This window comes from Hypanus sabinus, chromosome 12 (assembly GCF_030144855.1).
Source record: "Hypanus sabinus isolate sHypSab1 chromosome 12, sHypSab1.hap1, whole genome shotgun sequence".
NCBI lineage: Eukaryota > Metazoa > Chordata > Chondrichthyes > Myliobatiformes > Dasyatidae > Hypanus > Hypanus sabinus.
The window spans coordinates 15,980,420-16,008,167 of record NC_082717.1 but is presented as its reverse complement, the minus strand read 5'-3'; the positions used below and the strand labels follow the sequence as shown (position 1 = coordinate 16,008,167).

General features: G+C 40.4%; 1 protein-coding gene across 8 annotated transcripts in view; it reads right to left on the bottom strand.

Moving 5' to 3' along the window:
- The window catches only part of LOC132402664 (RAC-gamma serine/threonine-protein kinase), a 402,615-nt gene that overhangs the window by 152,488 nt on the left and 222,379 nt on the right, over positions 1 to 27,748 (bottom strand). For all 8 annotated transcript variants that reach the window (XM_059985594.1, XM_059985597.1, XM_059985596.1 and 5 more), the window contains one exon: positions 11,817 to 11,928. In XM_059985594.1, coding sequence (XP_059841577.1) covers positions 11,817 to 11,928 — 112 coding nt within the window. The remainder of the gene's footprint in view (positions 1 to 11,816; positions 11,929 to 27,748) is intronic.

The following is a 27,748-nucleotide window of genomic DNA, read 5'->3' as shown; positions in this document are numbered from 1 at the left end:
AAACAACCTCATATCTTCTTTTAGCTTTTCTAATTTCTTTCTTAAGATTCTTCTTACATTCTTATATTCTTTATATTCCTCGAGCACCTCATTTACTCCATGCTACCTATATTTATTGTAGATCTCTCTCTTTTTCTGAACCAAGTTTCCAATATCCCTTGAAAACCATGGCTCTCTCAAACTTTTAACCTTTCCTTTCAACCTAACAGGAACATAAAGATTCTGTACCCTCAAAATTTCACCTTTAAATGACCTCCATTTCTCTATTACATCCTTCTCATAAAACAAGTTGTCCCAATCCACTCCTTCTAAATCCTTTTGCATCTCCTCAAAGTTAGCCTTTCTCCAATCAAAATATCTCAACCCTGGGTCCGATCCTATCTTTCTCCAGAATTATATTGAAACTAATGGCATTGTGATCACTGGACCCAAAGTGCTCCCCAACACATACCTCCATCACCTGATCTATCTCATTCTCTAACGGGAGATCCAACACTGCCCCTTCTCTAGTTGGTACCTCTATGTACTGCTGCAAAAAAACTATCCTGCACACATTTTACAAACTCCAAACCACCCAGCCCTTTTACAGAATGGGCTTCCCAGTCTATGTGGAAAATCAAAATCTCCCGCAATCACAACCTTGTGCTTACTACAAATATCTGCTATCTCCTTACACCACTAGTCACTGGCAGCCAAACGGAAAATGCCCCTTTATTCCCTCTCGGTGCCTGCTGCCTCCTGCCTGTCAACCATTCCTCTATCCATGAAGCATCATTCCTGGAACACCATAGGATTTTATCTTGTTAAGCAACCCCAAGTATGGCTCCTAATCAAATGCCTTCTGAAAATCCAAATAAATGACATCCACTGCTTCTCATTTGCACACCCTTCATATTACTTCCTCAAATAATTCTATCAGATTTGTCAGGAAAGATTTCCCTTTACAGAAACCATGCTGACTAACTTACTTTATCATTAGTCTCCAAGTATCCTGAAACTTCATGTTAATAATAGACTCTAACAATTTCCTAAACAATGTGGGTTCAGTTAGCTGGCCTATAATTTCCTTTCTTTTGCCTTCCTCCCTTCTTAAAGAGTGAAGTGACCATTTGCAATCTTCCAGTCCTCTGGGATGACACCAGAATCAAGTGATTCTTGAAATATCATGACCAACGCATCTGTCATCTCTTCAGCAACCTCTCTCAGGAATCTGGGATGTAGTCCATCCGGCCCAGGTGACTTATCCACCTTAAGACATTTCAGTCTGCCTAGTACTTTTTCCTTTGTAATAGCAACAGCACTCACTCCTGCTCCTTGATGCTTGTAGACCTCTGCACACTGCTAACGTCTTCCACAGTGAAGACTGTTGAAAAGTATCCATTAAGTTCATCTGCCATTTCTTTGTCTCCCATTACTATCTCACCGACATCATTTTCCAATGGTCCAATATCAACTCTCATCACGCTTTTACTATTTATATGACTGAAAAAACTTTCAGAATCCTGCTTTATATTACCAGCTAGTTTGCCCTTATATTTCATCTTTTCCCTTGTAATTTTTTTAGTTGCCTTTTGTTGGATTTTATGGTCTTGTCTTCTTTGAAGCACAGTAAATTACCATACACTGACTGAACAATAGTGCAAAGATTTGTTCCATACTTAAGATGAAAATTAGATTGGAGACTGCATAGCAAAAATTCACTGGACTGATTCTCGGAATTGGGATGCATGTTTTTTTGAGGAGAGATGGCAAAATTCTCTGGTGTTCAGAACAAAGAGTGAGAAGCAAAGGTTAGATCAGGACTGGCAAAGTAAATGCTGTGAGGGCATTCCCTCTGGTAGGAGTATGGAACTACGAAGCAGAGGAAATGGGTCAATAACTTAACATCAAGACGATTTACAAATCTTTGCATTTTTCTCCCTGGGTTACTGTTATATCAAAGGTTCAGCTAAATTTTTGGATTTAAGGAAACCAGAAACTATGAGGTTCAGGTAATAGATGAGATCAGCCATCAACTTACTGAATCACTGAGTAGGCGGGTAAGGTTGTTTGATCTACTTTCGTATCTATTTATTCTAAGCAGCAATTCCTACACAGTCCAACAGGAACCAATGAAGTTTAAAAAAATAAAAATTTAAAATAATATTTGAGGATAGAACATTCACTTCTCAGGTTATGCATTAGCTTCATGTCTTAACTTGCTGTTCTGATCTCTAGCAGCTGCCATATTGGTCATTGGTGCACATGAAATATTCAGCACTTGATGGACAAGCAGGGAAGAATTTTTTTAACTAATAAAATAGTTGTTTAAAGTTTCCAATAAGCTTTGGCAGGAAAGGATGAAATTAGAAATGTTATGCAATGATAAATAGAGGAAGAGCTTGAATGTTTCAGTGTGAGGCAACTGGTATATTTACTTGGCTTATCTAAATACTTTTAAAATTTGATTTATTTTCAGAACATGTTAGTTTCAGTATAAAATTTAAACCACATTTCAAAAAAAGTAATAATGAAAATTGATTATTTCTGCAAATTTATTATTTAAATCTGAAATTCTACAGCAGGCGCAATCCAAAGAAGAGCATCCAACACCATCAGGCTGAGTTGACCTAAGCACGGAATAAGCAAAGAAAATTATACCGCTAGTCTTTAATCATATTTCCATTAGAATTTACAGACGTCACTGTTCAATTCAACTAGAGAAGCAAAGAGGCTACAGATGCTGATGTCTGGGACAAAAAAAGTGCTGCAGGAGCTCAGGTCAAGCTGGGGGTGGGGGGGGGGGAAGAGGTGAGAGATGGTCAACATTTCAGGTTGAGGCCCTTCATCAGAACCCTCAAGGGTCTTAACCCAAAACAATGACAATTCTCTTCCCACATGCAATTCAGCTTCAGAGTGAGATGAAGTGTTCTATGCGAAAGGCCCAGAAATTGCATGTAAATGTAACTCAACATGGATATGCAAAAGTCAAACAGGTCAGGCAAAAACTAGTCAAGGAAAGAGACACAAACATGAGGAAATCTGCAGATGCTGTAAATTCAAGCAATACACACAAAATGCTGGTGTAATGCAGCAGGACAGGCAGCATTTATAGGAAGAAGTACAGTCGACATTTCAGGACAAGACCCTTCATCAGGACTAACTGAAAGAAAAAAAGGGTAAGTAACAACTGTGTGCAAGAATTTCACTTCAATAGAAAGTCACTGAAAGATGAACCAGAATGAAGTACATCATCTGCTGAAGGCTAGATCTGTGGCATTCAAGTCTGGCAAGCCAGGCCTGTAACAGAAAACCAGGTATGATTTGCAGAGGGCTATTTCAAGGGTGAAATAACAACCATTGCCCAGTAGCAGTCACATCGACAGTGATGAAATGCTTTGAGAGGTTGGTTATGACTAGACTGAACTCCTGCCTCAGCAAGGACCTGGACTCATTGCAATTTGTCTATTGTCACAATAGGTCAAGAGCAGATGCAACCTCCATGGCTCTCCACATGGCTTTAGACCACCTGGACAACACAAACACCTATGTCAGGATGCTGTTCATCGACTATACCTCAGCATTTCATACCATCATTCCCAAATCCTGATTGAGAAGTTGCAGAACCTGGGCCTCTGTACCTCCCTCTGTAATTGGATCCTCAACTTCTTAACCGGAAAACCGCAGTCTGTGCAGATTGGTGATAACAAATCCTCTTTGCTGACGATCAACACTAGTGCATCTCAGGGGTGTATGCTTAGCTTCAAGTTCCTGGGTGTCAAGCTCTCTGAGGATCTAACCTGGTCCCAACATATCGATACAGTTATAAAGGCAGCTATACTTCATTTGGAGTTTGAAGCGATTTGGCATGTCAACAAATACACTCAAAAAAAAAATTCTGTAGTTGTACCGTGGAGAGCATTCTAACAGGCTGCATCACTGTTTGGTATGGAGGGGCTACTGCACAGGACTGAAAGAAGCTGCAGAAGTTGTAAATCTAGTCAGTTCCATCTTGGGTACCAGCCTATAAAGCACCCATGACATCTTTAGGGAGTGGTGACTCAGAAAGGCAGTGTCCATTATTAAAAACCTTCAGCACCCAGGGCATGCCCTTTTCTCACTGTTACCATCAGGTAAGAGATACAGAAGTCTGAAGGCACAGACTCAACGATTCAGGAACAGCTTCTTCCCCTCTGCCATCTGATACCAAAATGGACTTTGAAGCTTTGGACACTACCTCATTTTTTAAAAAAATATACAGTATTTCTGTTTTTGCACATTTTTAATAATCTATTCAATATATGCAATTGATTTATTTATTTTTGTTTTATTTTATTAATTATTATTATTATTATTATTTTCTCTCTCTGCTAGATGTATTGCTGCTGCTAAGTTAACAAATTTTAGGCCAGGCAGCATCTCCCCCTCCTACTTTCAAATCTCTTACTATCTTTCCTTTCAGTTAGTCCTAACGAAGGGTCTCGGCCTGAAACATCGACATTGCTTCTCCCTATAGATGCTGCCTGGCCTGCTGCGTTCCACAAGCATTTTGTGTGTGTTGCTTAACAAATTTTACATCACATGCCGGTGATAATAAACCCGATTCTGATTAATACTATAATGTAATTATTTTTCTGCAAGCATTTAAACAAAGCCAATGTAAAAATCATACTGATAAATAATTCTTTGATATATGCTGCAGAGTGAGGATAGTAGATTAAAACTGTTAACCCGAAATACAAATTATAAACTGAACTAACTTCTGGCCAACACAATAAATTAGTAAAAGGAGAGGAACTTTTCTTTTGTTTAAAAGATTATTTCTCTTTTGGGCATCCAGGCACGTACAGGTATTGATTTTAAACCAACATTTCGATAACAAACTCTCAACATTGCTTGTTTAAGTATCATTGTACAAGTTCCAATCGAAGAGACTGTCATGTCAGTTTCCAAGCAAATCGCTTAAGTAGCCTCCCACTGTGAACTGGAAGACTGATCATTGTCCTTGCTAAACTAGTTCAGTTCCCAGCATATTTTTAAGATGGGCCCAAGATGATGGATTACATGGCAATGACTGGAACAAATACAAACAACAAGATAAAGATCCTTTGGAAGTGCAGGTGCAGATGGGAGAATGTGACAACACATCGGGGACCACGAATTCATCAGGGGAGAATGAAGACTGGCAAGAAAGGGCAACAGCAACCTTGCACTGCAGTGGCCGATCTGACAACAAGGACCCAAAGTCAGGTAGAAAACCACAGAGCTGAAGGACCCAATATTGCTGGGGGTGATTTGTTGGTAGGGGAAGAAAGCCCAACAATGGAGGGTAACTCTCACTGTGTGTGAGCACACAAACACACCTGACATTTCCCCATCTGTGGAGCTGTGCTGCAAAGCTCAAAGCAGGAAACCAGGAAGGAAGCACAAGATCAAACGGCCAAAGCCAAATGAAGTGTTCTCCACAATATGCCAGTGACTGGAGAGAAAATCAGCAAGGCCACCAGAGAGTTGGCTGAAGAGGCAGGAAAGGGCAGCCTTTGGCTGTGGCTGAGGAAGGACAGAAATTGGTGCACTGACTAACCCCAATGAAATCTGCAAGGGGTTGAAGGGAGACATCCTGCCACTGCCGCACCACTAGGAGAAACAGCAGGGCTAAGGGAGCGAAGCATCAATGAATGGTGGTTCCCAGCTGATGACCCTGCAGCTGACTAAGGTACCGTTGGAGGCCTGGCAGGCAGCAATGCCAAGCAGAAAGCATCTTTCTGTAAATCCCATTGATTTATTTATTTGTTTATCTGCCCCCCATAGAAACTGTAGCAGTGAATTTTTATTCCATATCTCAGCTTTTTGTAGTGATTTACGAATTTTATAAGTGCAAAATTGTTACAATACATTATTAGTCTCCTATCAATAAGTGGCAGTGACAGAGGTCATAGTCACAATTATGTCAATAGACCAAAGGTTCTGGATTCTGTCGGACTGTGAACAATGATGTCAAATTAAATAGCTAATTCAAGACAATTCAGAAAGCATTCCCATCTTGAATGATGGCAATATAATTGTGCAAAAATGAGGTTGAAACATTTAGAAAAATAAGGGATTATTTATATGCTAAAACTGCTTCATTCCTTTCCACATATTAAAGACAAGCTGACTGCAATTGATACAACGGTCATCAGACTTGACAATTGTTGGCCATGGTAGATTGAAAAAGTGGAAGAAAACGTTGAATTCAAATAGGTCAAGGACAGTGGAAGCAGACAGATCAATTTTCTTTGTTCCTACTATGTGCTTGAAGATGGAAGCTACCATTTTGTGGAACTGTTTTACAACCTCAATTTTTTTGAATTAAAATTGCTTGGTCTTCGGTATTTTAAAGAAGACACAATGATGCAGGTAATGATCCAGGTAATCTGCTGGACTGGAAATTATTTCCAAATAAGAAGTTATTTGTGAGATGTTCTTTTGTTAGACATAACATGCCGGTTTGTGAATGTTACAGTTGGTGCCTGCCTGGTGACTTGAGCTGGTTACTGAAGAGAATAAAGAGCCATAAATTACCGACTATCACTTGCTTGGAAGAGGGCAATAAATGGATGCTGACCTGGAGAAGAGCCAATAAAAAGATGTTAAAGGACAATCAGATGGCCTACAGCCAATGACACTGGAATACAATATTTGAATTGATATTGAATATATCCATTTGAATTTGAATTGATAAGGAACAAGTATAAAAGTGGACATTTGGAGCGTGCTATCAGTGACAACTCCAGGGAAACTATTGCGAGGAATGCCCACGCCAGGGGCTGGGAGAATAAATGATCAATCAGCTGGCCAATGAAGATCCCCCATTTCAGTGTTATAAATTGGACAAGCTGTCTGCATGAGTATTGGTACAGAAGGAACAATAGAATTCATGTTCTAATCTATTGGCCTGGGGTCAACATAGTAACTTTGTTGTTTGTGCAGGGACAATAAAGTGTGAGCTTTAAGCTTTAATTATAAGTTGCACAGTGAATTTCCTAATCTTGTTCCGTTTTTGAACAGTCAATTCAATATCCCATTTGAGTTGCTAACAATGATCTGGAAAACTACCATTCTTTCAGCTATCTGATCAACTAGTGCAACTACACTGATCAATTTTGAAAATCGGACAAGTATGCCCTGTTCACAAACTAAAGACCAACTTTTCCAAATGCCCACTATCATACCCTTCTATCATCAGCAAAAGCTTCATGCTTAATTATCAGCTAAACCATTATGCCTTCAATTATCAAAATGTTGTTGATAATTTTATCAGTTGACTTTTGCACACCATACTGACTGGTATGTGGCTTGAGTTCCATTTCATTAAAGATTCCACAACATTTTTTTAATGCAAGCTCCACTTGATAAGAAATGCACCCAACTTCCTTCATAAATGCTTATCATGGGTTACCCTTTATAAAATGATACAGTTCACCATGTGATTCTTAACTGTATCCACAAAAGTTGGCATGCCAAGTCTACACTCGGTGGCCACTTCTTTTTAGTACCTCCTCGACTTAATGAAGTGGCCATGGAGTGTACATTCATGGTCTTCTGCTGCTGTAGCATATCACTTCAAGGTTCAACATGTTGTGCATTCGGAGATGCTCTTCTGCACATCACTGATGTAATGCATGGTTACTTGAGTCACTCTCGCCTTCCCGTCAGCATGAACCAGTCTGGCCATTCTCCTCTGAGCTCTCTCATTTACAAGGCTTTCTCACCCACAGATCTGCTACTCATTGGATACCATTTGTTTTTTCCACATCACTCTCCGTAAACTCTATTTCATGTGCATGAAAATTCCAGGAGATCAGCAGTTTGAGATACTTAAACCACCAATCATTCCGTGCTCAAAATCACTTACATCTCATTTCTTTCCCCTCCTGATGTTTCGTCTGAACAACAGAACCTCTTGACTATTTCTGCATGCTTTTATGCATTGAATTGCTGCCACAGGATTGGCTGATTAGATACTTGCATTTTACTTGTGTTAATGGGCATGCGTAAAGGTGTACCTAAGAAAGTGGTTACTGAGTATTTTTTGCTCAGTTTGCAACAAAATTAACTCTGTATTTAACCCTTTTGAAATCTTGGGCATTTGCAAAGCACAACCAACCCTTTCCCACAGGTTGAGAATTTGATCATTTGACTAAAGCTTCATCTGAGATTGGTCCAATTTTGGCCAAAACAGAAGTGAGAATAAGTGTGCTTCTTACCTCCAAATGGCATTTTCAAATCTGCAAGGATTGACAAATGTGACTTGGTTAGAGTCACATCAGGTGAATTAAGGGTTAAGTCTCCACTAGCCAGAACATTGTTGTCCGAGTTGAAAGTTAACCACCTTAATCTCAAGATGCAACTGCAGAAGTTCCTTAGTTCTCTTCTCAGTGCTACATGGTGATTTCCTTATTTTGAAACTTTGACTGCTGGATCTCTAGAGCCTTGTTAGGGGAAACACAATACATGCACCTATTGCATCAAATCCCAAGAGAATTTTGTGGGTTTCAATGAAATAATTGTCATTTTTGGAAACTTTAAGAGTTGAGATTCTTTTGCATAAACTATCATACACAACTATACCATCACAGGAATCAGTTTAGGACACCTACCTAACCTTAGTTAGAGGTGCAACACACAATATTCCATCTGTTTTCATCAGAATCATATATAATTGAAGGAAAATATCCTCTACTCTTGTAAGATAGAATTAAAACATTTATCCAGATCATACAATAGCAATATCCTCATCAACTTTTCCAGCATTAGTATCTGACCAAAAACTCAAGATGGACTAATCACACAGTCGGCACTCCTTATCCACAGGGGATTGGTTCCGGGACCCCCCACGATACCAAAAAAATGCGGATGCTCAAGTCCCTTATATAAAATGACGTACAGTTTGCATATAACCTACGCACATCCTTCTGTATACTTTAAATCATCTCTAGATTACTTATAACACCTAATACAATGTAAATGTTATGTAAATACTTGTTATACTGTATAATTTAGGGAATAATGACATGGAAAAAAGTCTGTACACGAGACGTGAGGCGAACGATGCTCAAACGATGAATGCTGGAGAGAGAACATCCATCCATCTAGTCTTTTCAACATTCAGTTGGTTTCAGTGAGATTCTCTCTCCTCCCCCCACCCCCCCACCACATTCTTCTAAATTTCACTGAGAACAGACTCAAATGCTCATATATTAACCCCTTCATTCCCAGAATCATCCTCGTGAACCTCCTCTGGACTTTCTCCAATGACTGGTCAAGGAGCACGTCTGCAGTTTGCCACCACCTACTCTGGACCCCCTACAATTTGCCTACCAAAACAACCGATTGACAGAAAACACAATAGCCACAATTCTACACACCATCCTTACACATCTGGAGAAGGATGCTTATATGAGAATGCTGTTCTTGGACTACAGTTCAGCATTCAACACCATAATTCCCTCCAGTTTCGACAAGAAGATCAGAGATCTCGGCCTTCACCCTGCTTTCTTTGTGTAGCTGGATCCTGGACTTCCTTTCAGATCACTGGCAGGTGATAAGAGTGGGTTCCCTCACCCCTACTCTTCAACACAGGTGCCCCTCAGGGTTGGGTCCTAAGCCCTCTCCTTTACTCTCTCTATATACACATGACTGTGTCATCATCCACAATTCCAATCTGCTAATTAAATTTGCTGAATGATACTACAGTGATTGGCCTTCTCAAATAATAACAAGGCAGCCTACAGAGGAAAAAGTCATCACCCTGACACAGTGGTGTCAAGAAAACAACCTCTCCCTCAATGTCTCAAAAATAAAAGAGCCGGTGTGGACCACAGGAGGAATGGAAACTGGCTAACCCCTACTGACATCAATGGATCTGGGGTTGAGTGGGTGAACAGTTTTAAGTTCCTCGGCATACACATCACCAAGGATCTCACGTTGTCTCTACAGACATTTGAAGAAGTATGATATAGGCCCCCAACTCCTAAGAACTTTATTGAGGGGCACAATTGAGAGTATCCTGACTGGCTGCATCACTGCCTAGTATGGGAATTGTACTCTCTTCAATCACAGGACTCTGCAGAGAGTGGTGCGGACAGCCCAGCACATCTGCAGATGTGTAAAAGGGGCCTGAAGGATCATTGGGGACCCGAGTCATCCCAACCACAAATTGTTCCAGCTACTACCATCAGGGAAACAGTACAACAGCATAAAAGCAAGGACCAACAGGCTCTGGGACAGCTTCTTCCACCAGGCCATTAATTCATGCTGATACAATTGTATTTCTATGTTATATTGACTGTCCTGTTGTACATACTATTTATTATAAATTACCATAATTGCACACTTAGACGGAGACATAATGTAAGGAATTTTACTCCTTGTGTATATGAAGGATGCATGTCATAAGGTCAATCCAATACAAAAATCTTTTGAGATATGGGGCTCAAAACTGTCGATAATACTCCAAATGTAGCCTGACTAGTGTCTTACGAAGCATCAGCATCCTCTCTTAGCTTTCATATTCTATTCCCTTTGAAATAAATGCTAGCATTGCATTTGCCATCTTTACCACCAACTTCACCTGCAAATTAACCCTCTGGGAGTCTTGCACAAGGACTCCGAAGTCCCTCTGCACCTCTGATGTTTGAACCTTCTCCTCAATTAGATACCTATTGTTCCTTTTACCAAAATGCATTAGCATACATTTCCCAACACTGTATTCCTTCTTTGCCCATTCTTCCAATTTCTCTAAGTTCTTCTGCAATCGCATTTTTTCCTCAGTACTACCTACCTCTTCATATCTTCTGCAAACTTTGCCAAAAAGCTATCAATTCCATTGACCAAATCAATAACAATGTGAAAAGCCCCGGTCCCAATACCGACCCCTGAGGAACACCACTTGTCACTGGCAGCCAACCAGAAAAGGCCCCTTTTCCCACTCGTTGCTTCCTGCCCATCAGCCATCTTTCTATTCATGCCAGTATCAATGTTAGCATGCATTTTGAGAAGACTAGAGTATAAAAACAAGGATGTATTGCAGAGGCTTTAAGACATTGGTCAGATTGCACTTGAAATATTATGAGTAATTTTAGGCCTCATATCCAGGGAAACATGTGCTTGCCCTGGGAGAGGGTCTACAAGAAGTTCACAAGAATTATCCCAGGAATGAAAGGCTTAACACATGAGGAGCATTTGATGGCCCTGGGCAGGTACTTGTCGGAGTTTAGAAGAATGGTGATGATCTCACTGAAACCTACAGCATGGTGAAAGGCCTTGATGGAGTGTATGTGAAGAGAATGTTTCCATTAAAGAGATGTACCTTTACAATTCAGTTGAGGAGGAATTTCTTTACCAGAGGGTTGTGAACCTATGGAATTCATTGCCACAGGGGGCCATGGAGGTCAAGTGGTATATTTAAGGCAGATATTGATAGATTCTTGATTGGCAAGGGGGTTACTGATTATGGGGAGAAGGAAGGGAAATGGGGTTAAAAAATGGTGCATGATTGAATGGCACAACAGAACTAATGGGCTGTATGGCTTAATTCTGCTCCTGCGTCGTATGGCCTAAAAATGACATTTTTTGAATTATGAACACCCAAGAGTACACTTCATGATGAAAACATATATGGCAACATATTTTTAAACAAGTTAGGCAGTTACTTGTAGTCACAAGCAAATTAACATTACATGATGTAAATGCTAATTGAAGCATACCTATAAGTCAGCCATACTGTTAACAATTAAATGTTAAACTTGCAACAATTACTAAAATACTACAATAGATTAAGTTATCACTCGCACCTTTCTTCAGGAGTATCCACATGAAAGGTCCTCTCTATAACAGTGGTCCATTGCAAACATCTGATTATAAATGTGTTTGGCCGTGGTCGCTCTGTTTTCATGAGTTGACATTCTGCAGAAAATAGTAATAAGATTAACAGTTATATTCAAGTTCAGATCAATTTATCAATGTTCATTTTATTACCTGTATGAGAGTTATATCTTAAAAGTTTCAAATGTGATAAGTCAATTAAGCTGAAGGGCCTGTATTGCTCTGACTTTATGATATATTGTGCAATAATTTAGATAACTTGTAAATGACAAAGTTCCAGATATATCAAATTAACCAAACTTTGTATGAAAAAGCAACATTTCATTTTTGGGGTGCAGTGATATATCTCTTTTGACTACTTTTGAAAAGACATCTCAAAACAAAGTTCCACATTTTGCAATACAATAACAACTTTTGTAAAATTTGCTGATGATATAACCATTGTTGGTAGAATCTCAGGTGGTGATGAGAGGGCATACAGGAGTGGAATGCTGCCACAGCAACAACCTGGCACATAACGTCAGTAAGAATAAAGAGCTGATTGTGTACTTCAGGAATAGTAAGATGAAGGAACACATTCCAATCCTCAGGGGATCAGAAGTGGAGAGTGAGCAGTTTCAAGTTCCTGGGTGTCAAGATCTCTGAGGATCTAACCTGGTCCCAACATAATGATGTAGTTATAAAGAAGGCAAGACAGCAGTTTACTAGGAGTTTGAAGAGATTTGGCATGTCAACAATTACACTCAAAAATTTGTACCATGGAGAGCATTCTGACAGACTGCATCACTGTCTGGTATGGAGGGGGTACTGCACAGGACCAAAAGAAGCTGCAGAAGGTTGTAAATCTAGTCAGCTCCATCTTGGGTACTAGCCTATAAAGTACCCAGGACATCTTCAGTGAGCTGTATCTCAGAAAGACAGCGTCTGTTATTAAGGGCCTCCAGCACTCAGGGCATGCCCTTTTCTCACTGTTACCATCAGGTAGGAGGTACAGAAGCCTGAAGGCACACACTCAGCAATTCAGGAACAGCTTCTTCCCCTTTGCCATCCGATTCTAACTGAACATTGAATCTTTGGACACTACCTCACTTTTTTTTTAAATATATAGTATTTCTGTTTTTGCATTTTGCACATTTAAAAATCTATTCAATATACATAATTGACTAACTGGCTTATTTATTATTATTTTTATTTTATTTATTATCATTACTATTTTTTCTATGCTAGATTGTATCCATCTGGACACAAGCTGGGTTCTGATCAGCCCCGGCTAGGTCACTGGAGGAGGGTGTATGATGTTGAAAGACCCGAAACACCCAATGATTTCATCAGGAACATCACTGAAGATGTGTCCAGAGGCATCAGTAGATGCATGTACACAGCGTGTATTGCATTGAACTGCTGCTGCTAAGTTAACAAATGTCACGTCACATGCCAGTGATAATAAACCTGGTTCTGATTTTTAATAATGATGGAAAAAGGAACTGACTCTAATTACTGCATTTGGAAGTAAGTCTAGATTACTGTGCTCAAGTCTCTAAAGTGGAACTTCAACGCCAAACCAATAAGGGGAAAGAGTCTTTATATTTGCCTATTGCAGCAATATGGGTGGCGGAGTGGAGATACATCTCTACCAAAGGAAGTGTGAGGCGCTCCTTCCCTCCACTAGCCTGCAGGTACACCTCGATCAGGAACATATGAAGCCATGGAAGCAGGTGGTGGATACAACTCCTAGTTATGTGACCAAACATATCAGGCAGAAGATCTCTGAAGAGTATTAATAATGGCATGGTCAACCTTCTTGTAAAGACACTGCCCACAAGGAGGCAACAGCAAACTACTTCTGCAGAAAAATTTGCCAAGAACAATCACGGTCATGGATAGGCCATGATCATCTGTGTCATATGACACAGCACATAATGAATAAATGAACAGCAGCAGTGGTTCGTTTTGTTTGATACTTGCACTAAGGGAAGCAAAGTAATGCTGAAGAGCAAAAATCATGAATGTACTGTTAAAATTTGCACGCATTTTTAATTATTGTAGTGCATGCATATTCTTACAGTGATGTGTTGCAGTCAGCACAAAGCGCCTTACAAAAGATTGAGGATCTAGTGGAAGGACAGATGTACTAACACCAGTGTAATGGAGGAGGCAATCATGAATAGCCTGAAAAAAAGGCAACATTACATCTAAAAACTGGGAAGACATTGTATTAGTTTTGGATCACCTGGACACAATAATGCTTACAACAGGCTGCTGCTTATTGACTCCACCTCAGCATTCATTACTATCATACCCTCAGTTCTAATCAACAAGCTCCAAAACCTCTATAACTCTCTGCGACTAGCTTCTTGACTTCCTTACCTGGAGATCACAATTTGTGTAGATCAAAAATAACAGCTCCTCCTTGCTGACAATCAACACCGGCACATCTTAAGGATAGGTGCTTTGCCCACTGCTCTACTCTCTCTACACCCACAACTGTGTGGCTGGGCACAGCTCAAACACCATTGTAAATTTGCTGATGACATATCTAATGTTGGCAGCATTTCAGATGGTAACGGCGTGGTGTACAGAAACAAGATAGATTAGCTAGTTGAGTGATTTCGAAGCAACAACTGGCAGTGAGACCAAGGAATTGATTGGGGATTTCAGAAAGGGCATGTCAAAGGAACACACACCAGTCAAAGGGATCAGTAGTGGAAAGGGTAAGCAATTTCAAGTTCCTGGATGCCAATATCTCTGAGGATATCTCTGTACGCCATCACCGCCACAGCAAGGACCGTCTGAAGATCCTCCAGAGTATGGGCCACAAGAGCACAGTCATCTGCATCCTGCAGCTCCAGGACCCATTCTCTATGGAGTTTGGTGGTTGAATGGAGCCTCTTGATGTTAAAGAGGTTGCCATCTAATCTGATGCCCACTGCTATCCTCAATCTCGTTGCGGAGATGCTTGGTAACACACAAGAGGAAGATGTTAAAGAGCACTGCCAGTAGCACACACCCTTGCTTCACCACTGTGCATACAAAGAAGGGCTCAGACTCTTGTCCTCCTATGGTCATCCGAGCAGTCATCCCATCATGGAACTGGCAGAGGATGTTAACAAATTTATTGGGACAGCCAAACCTGAGGAGGACATCCCATAAGAGCTGTCTTTGCACAGTGTTGGATGCTTTGGTGAGGTTGACAAAGGCCATAAACAGGTCTTGATGTTTCCCCCAGAACATTTCCTGAAGCTGCTGGGCTGTGAAGACAGCAGATGGTCAAACACTTCTAAAGAATCAGAATACCATTCTGCTGAGTTGGGCTGAGCATTTTAACACACTGCTTAATCAGGATTCTGACGCAGACCCCACCATCCTGGACAAACTGCCTGAACTTCCTCCTATCCACAACCTCAGTCTACCACCAGCCTTCCAGGAGGTTCTATCAGCTGTCTATTCCCTTAAGAACAGTAATTCCCTTGGCACTGGCAATATCCCTGCCGAGTTACTGAAGAACGGACGGTACATGTGTATGCGTATCCTCTACCAGTACATCACCAAGGCCTGGACTGACGAGAACATCCCACAGCAATGGAGAAATGCAAATGTCGTTGTAATTTATAAGAACAAGAGTGACAATGCCATCTGCGGCAATAGTAGGGGCATATCACTCCTTTCTGTTGCTGGGAAAGTCCTGGCTAAGGTGATGCTTCAGAGGCTCATCGGCAACATCACCTAGTCAATGCTGCCTGAATCGCAGCGTGGATTTAGGAAGAACAGGAGCACGATCGACATGTGCATGTATACTTCATATACACACATACTGTAATTTACAGTTTTACTACAATGTATTACAATGTTCACCTGCCACTAAACTAAAATTTTATAACATATTCACCTGATACCTGAGTGCATCATAATCAGTTTTAATATTAGGTGATATTAAACATGATTCTGATTCACTCAACAGTTACACCTGGAGGAAATCTGTTCAATTGGCAGCTGTGAAAGGAAAGACTGATCAACTAACGACGCAACCACTAACCACTGCCACCACTTATTCTTGCGCAAACTGCACCAGAATATGTGGGTCCTGGATCGTCATCTATAGCACTCGGGGACCCTCAAACAGTCAGCCCCTTAGGAGAACATCATGCTCTACTCAAATGTTCACACTACTACTATAACAGGTCACATACAATATGCTGAAATATTAAATTTGCACATATCAGTAATTTAGAAGTTCTCTTGTCTGCTCTACCCAGATTATAATAATCTGGAACAATGAGCTCTTCTAAAATGATATGGGGAATTAGGACCAATGTTCAAAATTTTGCTAGACACTTCCAAGTAAGTATGTGGAAATGAGGAAAATTGTGAATAGAAATAGGAAAATAATATATTCGATATAGCATTAGCTTAGAACCAAATTGACTGCCAAGCCTTAAAGAACAAATTTGCAGCATTATCAATAATCTAAACTGTAGTAACCTAATTCCTTTTTATTTTAATGAATTTGTTACACTATGAGCTAAGCTCCAAGATAGCAATATAACTGAGAATGCAATTTATATTAAGATTTACATTTGCCTTTTCTTTGAGCATAGTGTACTGCTAGGACAAAAAAAATTAGGAAGACCAGATTCTATTTTAAATATACTGTATGACTTTAATGTATTTTTTGAAAATCTTGAAGCAGAAGTTTAAAATACACTTTGGATTTCCATTGCAAATATATTAAGAACTGCATATTTAATACTTATTAAAATTGTGAAATAAACATATTTAGTTCAAAAATGGAAACAAGCCTCAATGTTTATCCATGCATAAAATGGAATCTCCTTTCAAACCACCACACTCACCAAACCTGTTTTATACTTTCATTTCTGCTCTGCAGTCTTTAATAATACTCCTGATGTTTACTGATGCTTAAAATAAAAGGTGAAAGTTTAACTGAATTTTGCATAGGAGCTTTCTAGCAGCAACTTACTGAACAAAGCCAGGAATAAATGACAAACCTCACCTGCAGAAATATATTGAGAGTCAGATAAGCCACACCCCCAGACCTACTTGCTGAAAAAAAATCTTCAAAAGCTCATCTAGACTCAGATGCCAGACATCCAAATCTTGAAAAATTAATCACACTTTAAAAATGAAGTAAGCTAAAACTGTAAAATAATTAGAACACACAATTGAAATATATATTCTTTTCAAAAAATGTTGCTACCTAGACTTTCTCTTCTGTCCTAGCTGGACTTTCTCTTCTCTCCCCTCCTCCCTCTGAGCAGCAGGTCACATATCTTACTCTCCTTTCCTGACAGCATCTATCTTCTAATGTTTCTGAAGAGTCCTGTTTTTGTTAATACATTGTAAAAGGTGCAACATAAATTCAGATTGTTTTTTAAGAATCCTACCTACTACAGAAAACCAGACATAACAGAATTGGAAATATGTTTGCATTCGCATCCATCATCATGAAGTGTTTTGAGAGGCTCGTTGTGAGGCACCTCAAGATCCTGCTGCCCCCCCCCTCACTCGACCCCCTTGCAATTTGCGTACTGTCCCAACCGCTCAACAGATGACGCCATTGCCATCACCCTCCACCTGGCCCTAACCCACCTGGACAAAAAAGACACGTACATTCGAATGCTGTTCATAGACTTCAGTTCAGCATTCAACACAATCATCCCTCAGAAACCGACTGGAAAGCTGAGCCTACTGGGCCTGAACAACTCCCTCTGCAAATGGATACTAGACTTCCTGACTGAGAGACCTCAGTCAGTCTGGATCGGAGGCAGCATCTCCAACACCATCACACTGAGCACGGGGCCCCCCAGGGCTGTGTGCTCAGTCCACTGCTGTTCACTCTGCTGACCCATAACTGTGCTGCAACACACAGCTCGAACCACATCATCAAGTTCGCCAATGACACGACCGTGGTGGGTCTCATCATCAAGAACGACGAGTGAGCATACAAGAGGAGGTGGAGTGGCCAACAAACTGGTGCAGAATCAATAACCTGTCTCTGAATGTGAACAAAATAAGGGAGATGGTTGTTGACTTCAGGAGGGCACGGAACGACCACACCCCACTGAACATCGACGGCTCCTCAGTAGAGATCATTAACAGCACCAAATTTCTTGGTGTTTGCCTGGCGGAGAATTTCACATGGTCCCTCAACACCAGCTCCATAGCAAAGAAAGCCCAGCAGCATCTCTACTTTCTGCGAAGACTGAGGAGAGTCCTTCTCCCACCCCCCATCCTGATCACATTCTACAGGGGATGGATTGAGAGCATCCTGAGCAGCTACATCAATAGATGAGAGACAATAGGTGCAGGAGTAGGCCATTTGGCCCATCAAGCCAGCACCGCTATTCAATGTTATCATGGCTGATCATTCACAATCAGTACCCCGTTCCTGCCCTCTCCCCATATCCCTTGACTCTGCTATCTTTAAGAGCTCTATCTAACTCTTACTTGAAAACATCTAGAGAATTGACCTCCACTGCATTCTGAGGCAGAGTATTCCATAGATCCACAACTCTCTGGGTGAAAAAGTTTTTCTTGAACTCCGTTCCAAATGGCCTACCCCTTATTCTTAAACTGTGGCCTCTGGTTCTGGACTCCCCCAATGCAAACAGCATTATAAAGGACCCCATGCACCCCTCATACAAACTCTTCTCCCTCCTGCCATCTGGGAAAAGGCACCAAAGCATTCAGGCTCTCACGACCAGACTATGTAACAGTTTCTTCCCCCAAGGCATCAAACTCCTCAATACCCAGAGCATGGACTGACACCTTACTGCCCTATTGTCTTGTTTATTATTTATTGTAATGCCTGCACTGTTTTGTGCACTTCATGCAGTCCTGGGTAGGTCTGTAGTCTAGTGTAGTTGCTTTTTTCTCTCAGTGCTTTTTTTAAAAAACACAGTTCAGTCTAGTTTTTGTACTGTGTCATATAGCACCATGGTCCTGAAAAACGTTGTCTCATTTTTACTATGTACTGCACCAGCAGTTATGGTCGAAATGACAATAAAAATTGACTTGATAAGGATTTTTTTCCATTTTCTTTCTTTACCAAACAGCTTTTCTTGGTAGTGGGTTTAGATTTTATTTTGTATAATAATAAAATTATTACTTTTCAATATTATGATTCTATTTAGTTTACTTGAATATGGGGTAATGAAACTATAAGTGTGATTCACACATATTGTAATTGATATATGATACACACCCTCCTGTACTCTATTCTTTTTTGTAAGAAGTCAATAAAAATATTGAAAAAGAAAGAAGAAAGAATTGGATAGTTCAAACTGCTGATGTTATCTTGATCTCAACAACAGCTGATAAGCAAAACATTCACCAAAACACAAAAGAATCTGTAAATTTATTGGAGGATTTTTGTTAACCACATGACATGTAATCTTAATACTGTATATTTCCATTTCAGACCACAGACCAACTAAATGACATACAAATCAGACATCAATAACAACCTTGCCTTGATGATATTGAGCAAAATAGCAACTTATGTTGTTAAACTTCAATGGTGAAAGTATACTTAAAACAGAGCGCAAACAGACAGGCACTGTGCTGGTTTTAATACATATCACTGAATTATAAAGACTGAACTCCTTTATATTATAGTCATGGAACAAGCATTCCAGCCCATGTGAAAGTTAACCAAGCATACGAGATGGGATAGCATCTCATGGACATCAATCTACTCTGGAGCCATGATTTGCCTTATTGTTTCTTCAGCCAACATTTTAGAAGATCAGGTCATTATACTTAACCTGTTAAATAATACAGAGCAGATTTTATTATTGCAGAATATCAAGATCACCAGGTACCAACTATTGTTTTGAAATATGTTTGCGGCAAACATATGGAGCAAATTACAAATGTTCTGCTGCCAAAACTTATCTGAGTGTTTATCCCACATGAGAAGGCATCATAGATGTGTAAATTTGAACACATTCACACACATTGTGGTAAATAAATGGCTCAAACACCAAGCAACACATTTGCTTACAACAAAAATGAATTGTCACTTCTGCACAAATTCTAGTAAATTAAACATAAAACTTAAACTATTTTTAAGATATACTTTACCTGCATTTAGAATATTATACAGCATATCAGATAATGCTGTATAATAATAGTTAGCCAGATAATGCAATGTGATTATATTTCCTAAGCCAAATCAAGGACAAACAGTTGAGAGGACAGAGTAACCTGAGCAGAAAACTTTAATGTAGGCACCTTAATACTCAAGAGTAGCATAGTAAAGTTATTGAACTACAATCTAGAAACTTGGACTGGTTGATACCAGACCTCAATATAGCCTTGAATTACAGAGCAGAAGTGAGAATGCATAAAGACACCAATTGACACAGTTGACATCAAAGGATGTTAGCAAAAACAACAGGAGAATGAGATTGAGAAGAAGAATAAATCAGCTATGATCAAACTGTGGTGCAGACCTGATAGGTCAAATGGCCTAATTCTACTCCTACGTTTTATAGTCTGATCTTTGAATTTCTTTTGAGTAGAGGGCCAGCAAGACTCATTTATCCTCTTTCTTGATCTGCTCTACCATAATACCTTGGTCCCCAATGTCAGCTTTACCTGCTTAGTAAAACTGTGGGTTGCAAATCCCACAGCAACAGGTGGTTACGCAATGCCCAAAGGCGAAGCAGCTGTCAAACATTTAAACCCTAAAAAGGTATTGACAATGTCATTAGAAAAATAATTCAAATATTTTGAAAATTAAACACTTAAAAGCACTAGAAACAGTGAAGAAAACAATTAGCCACAATTAAATTACCTTAATTAAATCCAGGGAATGTAAACCACCTGAGATTTGTCTCTCACCCTTGCATCCATTCCACTTCATTGTAATGAATGTAATCACTGATTGGTGGACTGATCTCCCACTTAATTAGTGGGAGACAAGACATTCATACCCATTTATGGAGTTTGAGTACAACACTTGCATTGTGATTAACTGTAAACTGCAAGATTTATGCATCTGCATGCAGCTGTACATAAGTCCCAAACTTTGTCATATTTACAGAGGGAAATCCTAGCATTTCCATGAGGAGTTGAAAGCCTTTTTGAATCAATTTTGCACTGTCTAGCCATACAGGAAGGATAATTAAATGCACCTCAATTTAGGGTCTTTTGTGTCTATCCTAAGTGCACATAGTTTACTCGGGCCAATAACTTTATAATTTTAGCAAGCCTCGTCACAGATTTAAGTCACAAATTGCAGATTACTCATATTAATCAGTTCAGTGTCTTGACATGTAGTAAAATCTGACTTTCAACTGTTCCAATTAAACTTTGTATCTTTATTCACATACAATTTAATCTTATAAGTAGTTTCATGTTTGCCACAAAACATATATAAAAAAACAGTGACATTTGAGGCCAACTTTTAAAAAGAACTAGACAATTTGTAGTAATTCATGGTGATCTCTTGGAGTCCCTAGAAAGCCCAAGGTTTCATTGTGTGGATGGAAAATGCCCCTGCAGCCACAATAGTGTTGAATGTTAATCTGCAGCCAATCAAGAGTATCTTGATGCCTGCATCTTAATTGTTCAAATGTTCCAGAGCTGAGTGACAGATCAATGAAATGGTATCTGCTGTTGATCTATTGCGATGGCAGACAAATTGAAGTTGATCAAGTCACACCTCAGGCAGAGTCGATATTCTTCATGACCTCTTGAAGCAACCACTTCATCACGTGTAAATGCTTCCAGATGATAGTCATTGAGGTAGGTTAGCATGTTTTTCTTGGCACCAGTATGTTTGAGACCTGCTTGAAGCAGTTGAGTAGCTATGGCAGTCAAAGTGAAGTTGAAGATGTCTGTAAACTCTTCAGCCAGTTAATTAGCACAGGATTTCTGTTCTCAGTCAGGTCAGCCATTTGCACCAGATGCCTTCTGTGGATTCACCCTCCTGAAGGATGCTCTCATGTTGGCCTCAGAGACTGAGATAACAGGGTTGTCAGGAACTGTGGGAATTCATGAAGGTGCCTCTATGTTCTGTCAGTCAAAGTGAGAATAAAAGGCATTAAGTTCATCTGGGAGCGAAATCTTGCTGATATTTAAGTTACTTGTGTTTCTTTTCCTTTTTAGGAGATGATACATTCAAGTCCTGCTGGAGTTGTACAGCAGCCCTCTGTGATTCAAATTTAGTCTGAAATTACAACTTTGCACATGAGATGGCTTTCCACAGGTCATACCTCGACCTCTTGTACTTTCCTGAATTACCAGTTCTGAATGCCATCCATCTAGCCCTCAACCAATTTCAAATCTCTAGGTTTATCCAGGGCTTCTAGCTGGGAAAAACACTAAATAATTTAGTGGAATGCTAATACACCACGACAACTGCGGTGTATTCATGCAGGTCCACCAAGTTCTTGAACATAGCCCAGTCAATTGTCTTGAAGCAGTCCCATAGCCACTCTTCTGCCTCCTGTAACATCCTCTATCATCCTGATCTCTGGTACCTTGCTCTTTCATCTCTGCCTATTAGTGTTAGAAGTCAAAGTTAGGCAAATAAAACCAAGAACATATCAATACCAAAGATGCAAGTAGTGAAATTTCCATTAATATTATAGTTTACAGATACAAAAGAAAATCAAAGGATATCTTCAATAGATAGGTCAACACCAAACCATATGATTATAAGTACAACACACAAAATGCTGGTGGAACGCAGCAGGCCAGGCAGCATCTATAGGAAGACGTACAGTCGACATTTCGGGCCGAGGCCCTTCGTCAGGACTAACTGAAAGAAGAGATAGTAAGAGATTTGGAAGTGAGAGGGGGAGGGAGAAATCCCAAATGATACTTGGAGAAGGAAGTCTGAGAATCAGAATGGGAGTGCGGCAGGAGCCATTTTGATTTTTCCTTCTTCTCATCGGAGCTAAGGGAGGCGGGACTGCACAGGCGTGTGACGTCAGGTACTGAAGTGCAGAAGATTTAAAAGGAACACAACCTTATACAGCGGGCAACATTGGTTTGCAGGCAACAGAGTGAGCTGGGAGCAGAGTGAAGGCTGAAGGGCTTGGATTCAACGAGCTTAGGTGGAAACAGGTGAGGCAAGGTAGGCTTAGTTTTCAATTTTTCCTGTTATTTGAGGTAAGGGGGAAGTATGAGTGTGAGGGCAGCTTGTTGTTCTCAGTGTCGGATGTGGGAGGTCCTGGAGTCTACTAGCCTCCCGGACATCCACATCTGTGCCAGGTGCGCCGAGCTGCAGGTCCAAAGGGACCGTGTTAGGGAACTGGAGCTGCAGCTCGATGACCTTCGTCTGGTCAGGGAGAGTGAAGAGATGATAGAGAGGAGTTACAGGCAGGTGGTCACACCAGGGCCACTGGAGGCAAACAGGTGGGTCAGGTGGGTTACGGTTAGGAGGGGGAAGGGGAAGAGTCAGGTACTAGAGGGCACCCCAGTGGCTGTAACCCTTGACAATAAGTACTCCTACTTGAGTACTATTGGGGGGGGGGGGGGGGGGGAGGAAGAAAGAGAGAGAACAGCCTACCTGGGGGAAGCAACAGTAGCTGTGCCTCCAGCACAGAGTCTGGCCCTGTAGCTCAGAAGGTTAGAGAAAGGAAGAGGAAGGCAGCAGTAATAGGGGACTCAATAGCTAGGGGGTCAGACAGGTGATTCTGTGGACGCAGTCAGGAGACCCGAATAGTAGTTTGCCTCCCTGGTGCCAGGGTTCGGGATGTTTCTGATCATGTCCAAGGTATCCTGAAATGGGAGGGTGAGGTGCCAGAGGTCGTGGTACATATAGTTACCAATAACATAGGTAGGAAAAGGTCCTGAAAGGTGAATATAGGGAATTCCGAAGGGAGTTGAGAAGAAGGATGGCAAAGGTAGTAATCTCAGGATTACTGCCTGTGCCACGTGACAGTGGGAGTAGGAATGGAATGAGGTGGAGAATATGTGCATGGCTGAGGGATTGGAGCAGGGGGGCAGGGATTCAAGTTTATGGATCATTGGGACTTCTTTTGGGGCAGGTGTGACCTGTACAAAAAGGACGGGTTGCACTTGAATCTTAGGGGGACCAATATCCAGGTGGAGAGATTTGCGAAGGCTAATGGGGAGACTTTAAACTAGAATGGTTGGGGAGTGGGAATCAAATTGAAGAGACTAGGAGAGAGGAGGTTAGTTCACAAATACAGAAAGCTAGTAGACTGTGTGAGAGAGGATAGGCAGGTGACAGAGAAGGGGAGCGCTCAGACTAAAGATGTAGGGGAGAAGGAAGAAAAAGATAATAAAGTTGTTTGCACCATTAGGGATAAACAGAGTAAGAGGTGGAAAATTTCTCAAATGCATCTATTTTAATGATAGGAGCATTTTAGGAAAGGTGGATGAGCTTAGAGCATGGATTGATACTTGGAAATATGATGCTGTAGCTATTAGTGAAACATGGTTGCAGGAGGGGTGTGATTGGCAACTAAATATTCCTGGATTTTGTTGCTTCAGGTGTGATAGAATCAGAGGTGCAAGAGGGCGAGGTGTTGCATTGCTAGTCAGAGAAAATATTACAGCAGTGCTTTGGCAGGATAGATTAGAGGGATCGGATAGGGAGGCTATTTGGGTGGAATTGAGGAATGGGAAATGTGCTGTGACACTTACAGGGGTGTATAATAGACCACCTAAAGGGGAGCGAGAATTGGAGGAGCAAATTTGAAAGGAGTTAGCAGATATTTGTAGTAAGCACAAGGTTGTGATTGTGGGAGTTTGATTTTCCACACATAGGCTGGGAAGCCCATTCTGTAAAAGGGCTGGATGGTTTGGAGTTTGTAAAATGTGTGCAGGATAGTTTTTTTGCAGCAATACATGGAGGTACCAACTAGAGAAGGAGCAGCATTGGATATCCCGTTAGAGAATGAGATAGATCAGGTGACGGAGGAATGTGTTGGGGAGCACTTTGGGTCCAGTGATCACAATGCCATTAGTTTCAATATAATTCTGGAGAAAGATAGGATCGGACCCAGGGTTGAGATATTTTGATTGGAGAAAGGCTAACTTTGAGGAGATGCAAAAGGATTTAGAAGGAGTGGATTGGGACAACTTGTTTTATGAGAAGGATGTAATAGAGAAATGGAGGTCATTTAAAGGTGAAATTTTGAGGGTACAGAATCTTTATGTTCCTGTTAGGTTGAAAGGAAAGGTTAAAAGTTTGAGAGAGCCATGGTTTTCAAGGGATATTGGAAACTTGGTTCAGAAAAAGAGAGAGATCTACAATAAATATAGGTAGCATGGAGTAAATGAGGTGCTCGAGGAATATAAAGAATATAAGAATGTAAGAAGAATCTTAAGAAAGAAATTAGAAAAGCTAAAAGAAGATATGAGGTTGTTTTGGCAAGTAAGGTGAAAATAAATCCAAAGGGTTTCTACAGTTATATTAATAACAAAAGGATAGTGAGGAATAAAATTGGTCCCTTAGAGAATCAGAGTGGACAGCTATGTGTGGCGCCAAAAGAGATGGGGCAGATTTTAAACAATTTCTTTTCTTCGGTATTCACTAAGGGGAAGGATATTGAATTGTGTAAGGTAAGGGAAACAAGTAGGGTAGTTATGGAAACTATGATGATTAAAGAAGAGGAAGTACTGGCGCTTTTAAAGAATATAAAAGTGGATAAGTCTCTGGGTCCTGACAGGATATTCTCTAGGACCTTGAGGGAAGTTAGTGTAGAAATAGCAGGGGCTTTGACAGAAATATTTCAAATGTCATTAGAAATGGGGATGGTGCCGGAGGATTGGCGTATTGCTCATGTGGTTCCATTGTTTAAAAAGGGTTCTAAGAGTAAACAAAGCAATTATCAGCCTGTAAGTTCGATGTCAGTAGTGGGTAAATTAATGAAAAATATTCTTAGAGATGGTATATATAATTATCTAGATAGACAAAGTCTGATTAGGAACAGTCAACATGGATTTGTGCGATGAAGGTCATGTTTGACAAATCTTATTGAATTTTTTGAAGGGGTTACTAGGAAAGTTGTTGAGGGTAAAGCAGTGGATGTTGTCTATATGGACTTCAGTATGGCCTTTGACAAGGTTCCACACGGAAGGTTGGTTAGGAAGATTCAATCATTAGGTATTAATATTGAAGTAGAAAAATGGATTCAACAGTGACTGGATGGGAGATGCCAGAGAGTAGCGGTGGATAACTGTTTGTCAGGTTGGAGGTTGAAGGCCGGTGACTAATGGTGTGCCTTAGGGATCTGTATTGGGTCCAATGCTGTTTGTCATATACATTAATGATCTGGATGATGGGGTGGTAAATTGGATTACTAAGTATGAGGATGATACTAAGATAGGTGGCATTGTGGATAATGAAGTAAGTTTTCAAAGCTTGCAGAGAGATTTAGGCCAGTTAGAAGAGTGGGCTGAAACATGGCAGATGGAGTTTAATGCTGATAAGTGTGAGGTGCTACATTTTGGTAGGACTAATGTTACGTACTCGTGACATGACAGTGGTACCCTTGTCACGTGACTGGGGTTGAAGCTATACTGGACTTGAGGTAATGGTCTTGTGATGGTGGAGTGATGTCATTTTCCCGCCAGTAGAGATCATGTGACAGGTTTTTTTTTTTACAAGTTATAAAAGGAAGACCCCACCCTGTGAGGAGGGGCAGTTCGTGGCTGGATTTGCCAAGTTGACTTCATGCCGCTGCGTGATTTAATGTGATGACACAGTTTAGTTGAAGGATGAAGTTTTTATCTAATGCCTAAAGTTTAAAAGGTCATTGCCAGCAGTTTCTTTACAATACTGCTAGTTCAGAAGTCAGTGGAGAGTGAAGATCGGAGTTCGGGAGTTAAAGATCGAGGAGAATCTATTTCGACGGTGAAACAGGTTCGATCTTATTTAATCCTTATTTGAAAGGGAATTCATTGACTGTTCTCGTGTTAATCTCTGCGAGATAGCAGAAGATTGAGGACAGTGTGATAAAGGAAAGGTCAGTGCCTTTAAGCCGTTTCGTTTCGTAAATTCTTCGTGGGAAAAGTTCAACGTGGGGGATCGAAGCAAAACGACGTGAAAGAGAATTTAAATCGTCTTATAAAGTCTCTCCTTTTAAATGGACTGTGAGCATTTTTGAACTTTTGGCAATACTGCTTTAAAGAACTGTTTTTGCAACATCGCTTTAAGAACTGTTTAAGCTGCCGCGCAGCAGCTGATTTCCGGTTTCATTAGTGTTTGTTTACTTTTGGGGGGGTTTGTTTTCAGTGTTTAATAAAAGTATTGTTTCTTATAAAATCCCTTGCCGAACTCATATTTATTGTTGCCTGAATACGTAACAATAATCAAAATAGGACATACATGGTAAATGGTAGGGCACTGAGGAATGCAGTAGAACAGTGATCTAGGAAAAATGGTGTATAGTTCCCTGAATATGGAATTCATGTGGATAGGGTGGTGAAGAAAGTTTTTGGTATGCTGGCCTTTATAAATCAGAGCATTGAGTATAGGAGTTGGAATGCAATGTTAAAATTGTACAAGGCATTGGTGAGGCCAAATTTGGAGTATTGTGTACAGTTCTGGTCACTGAATTATAGGAAAGATATCAACAAAATAGAGAGAGTACAGAGGAAATTTACTAGAATGTTACCTGAGTTTCAGCACCTAAGTTACAAAGAAAGGTTGAACAAGTTAGGTTTTTATTCTTTGGAGCATAGAAGGTTAAGGGGGGACTTGAAAGAGGTATTATGAGGTATTATAAAATTATGAGGGTGATAGAGTTGACGTGCATAGGCTTTGTCCATTGAGAGTAGGGGAGATTCAAACAAGAGGACATGAGTTGAGAGTTAAGGGGCAAAAGTTTAGGGGTAACACGAGGGGGAACTTCTTTACTCAGAAAATGGTAGATGTGTGGAATGAGCTTGCGGT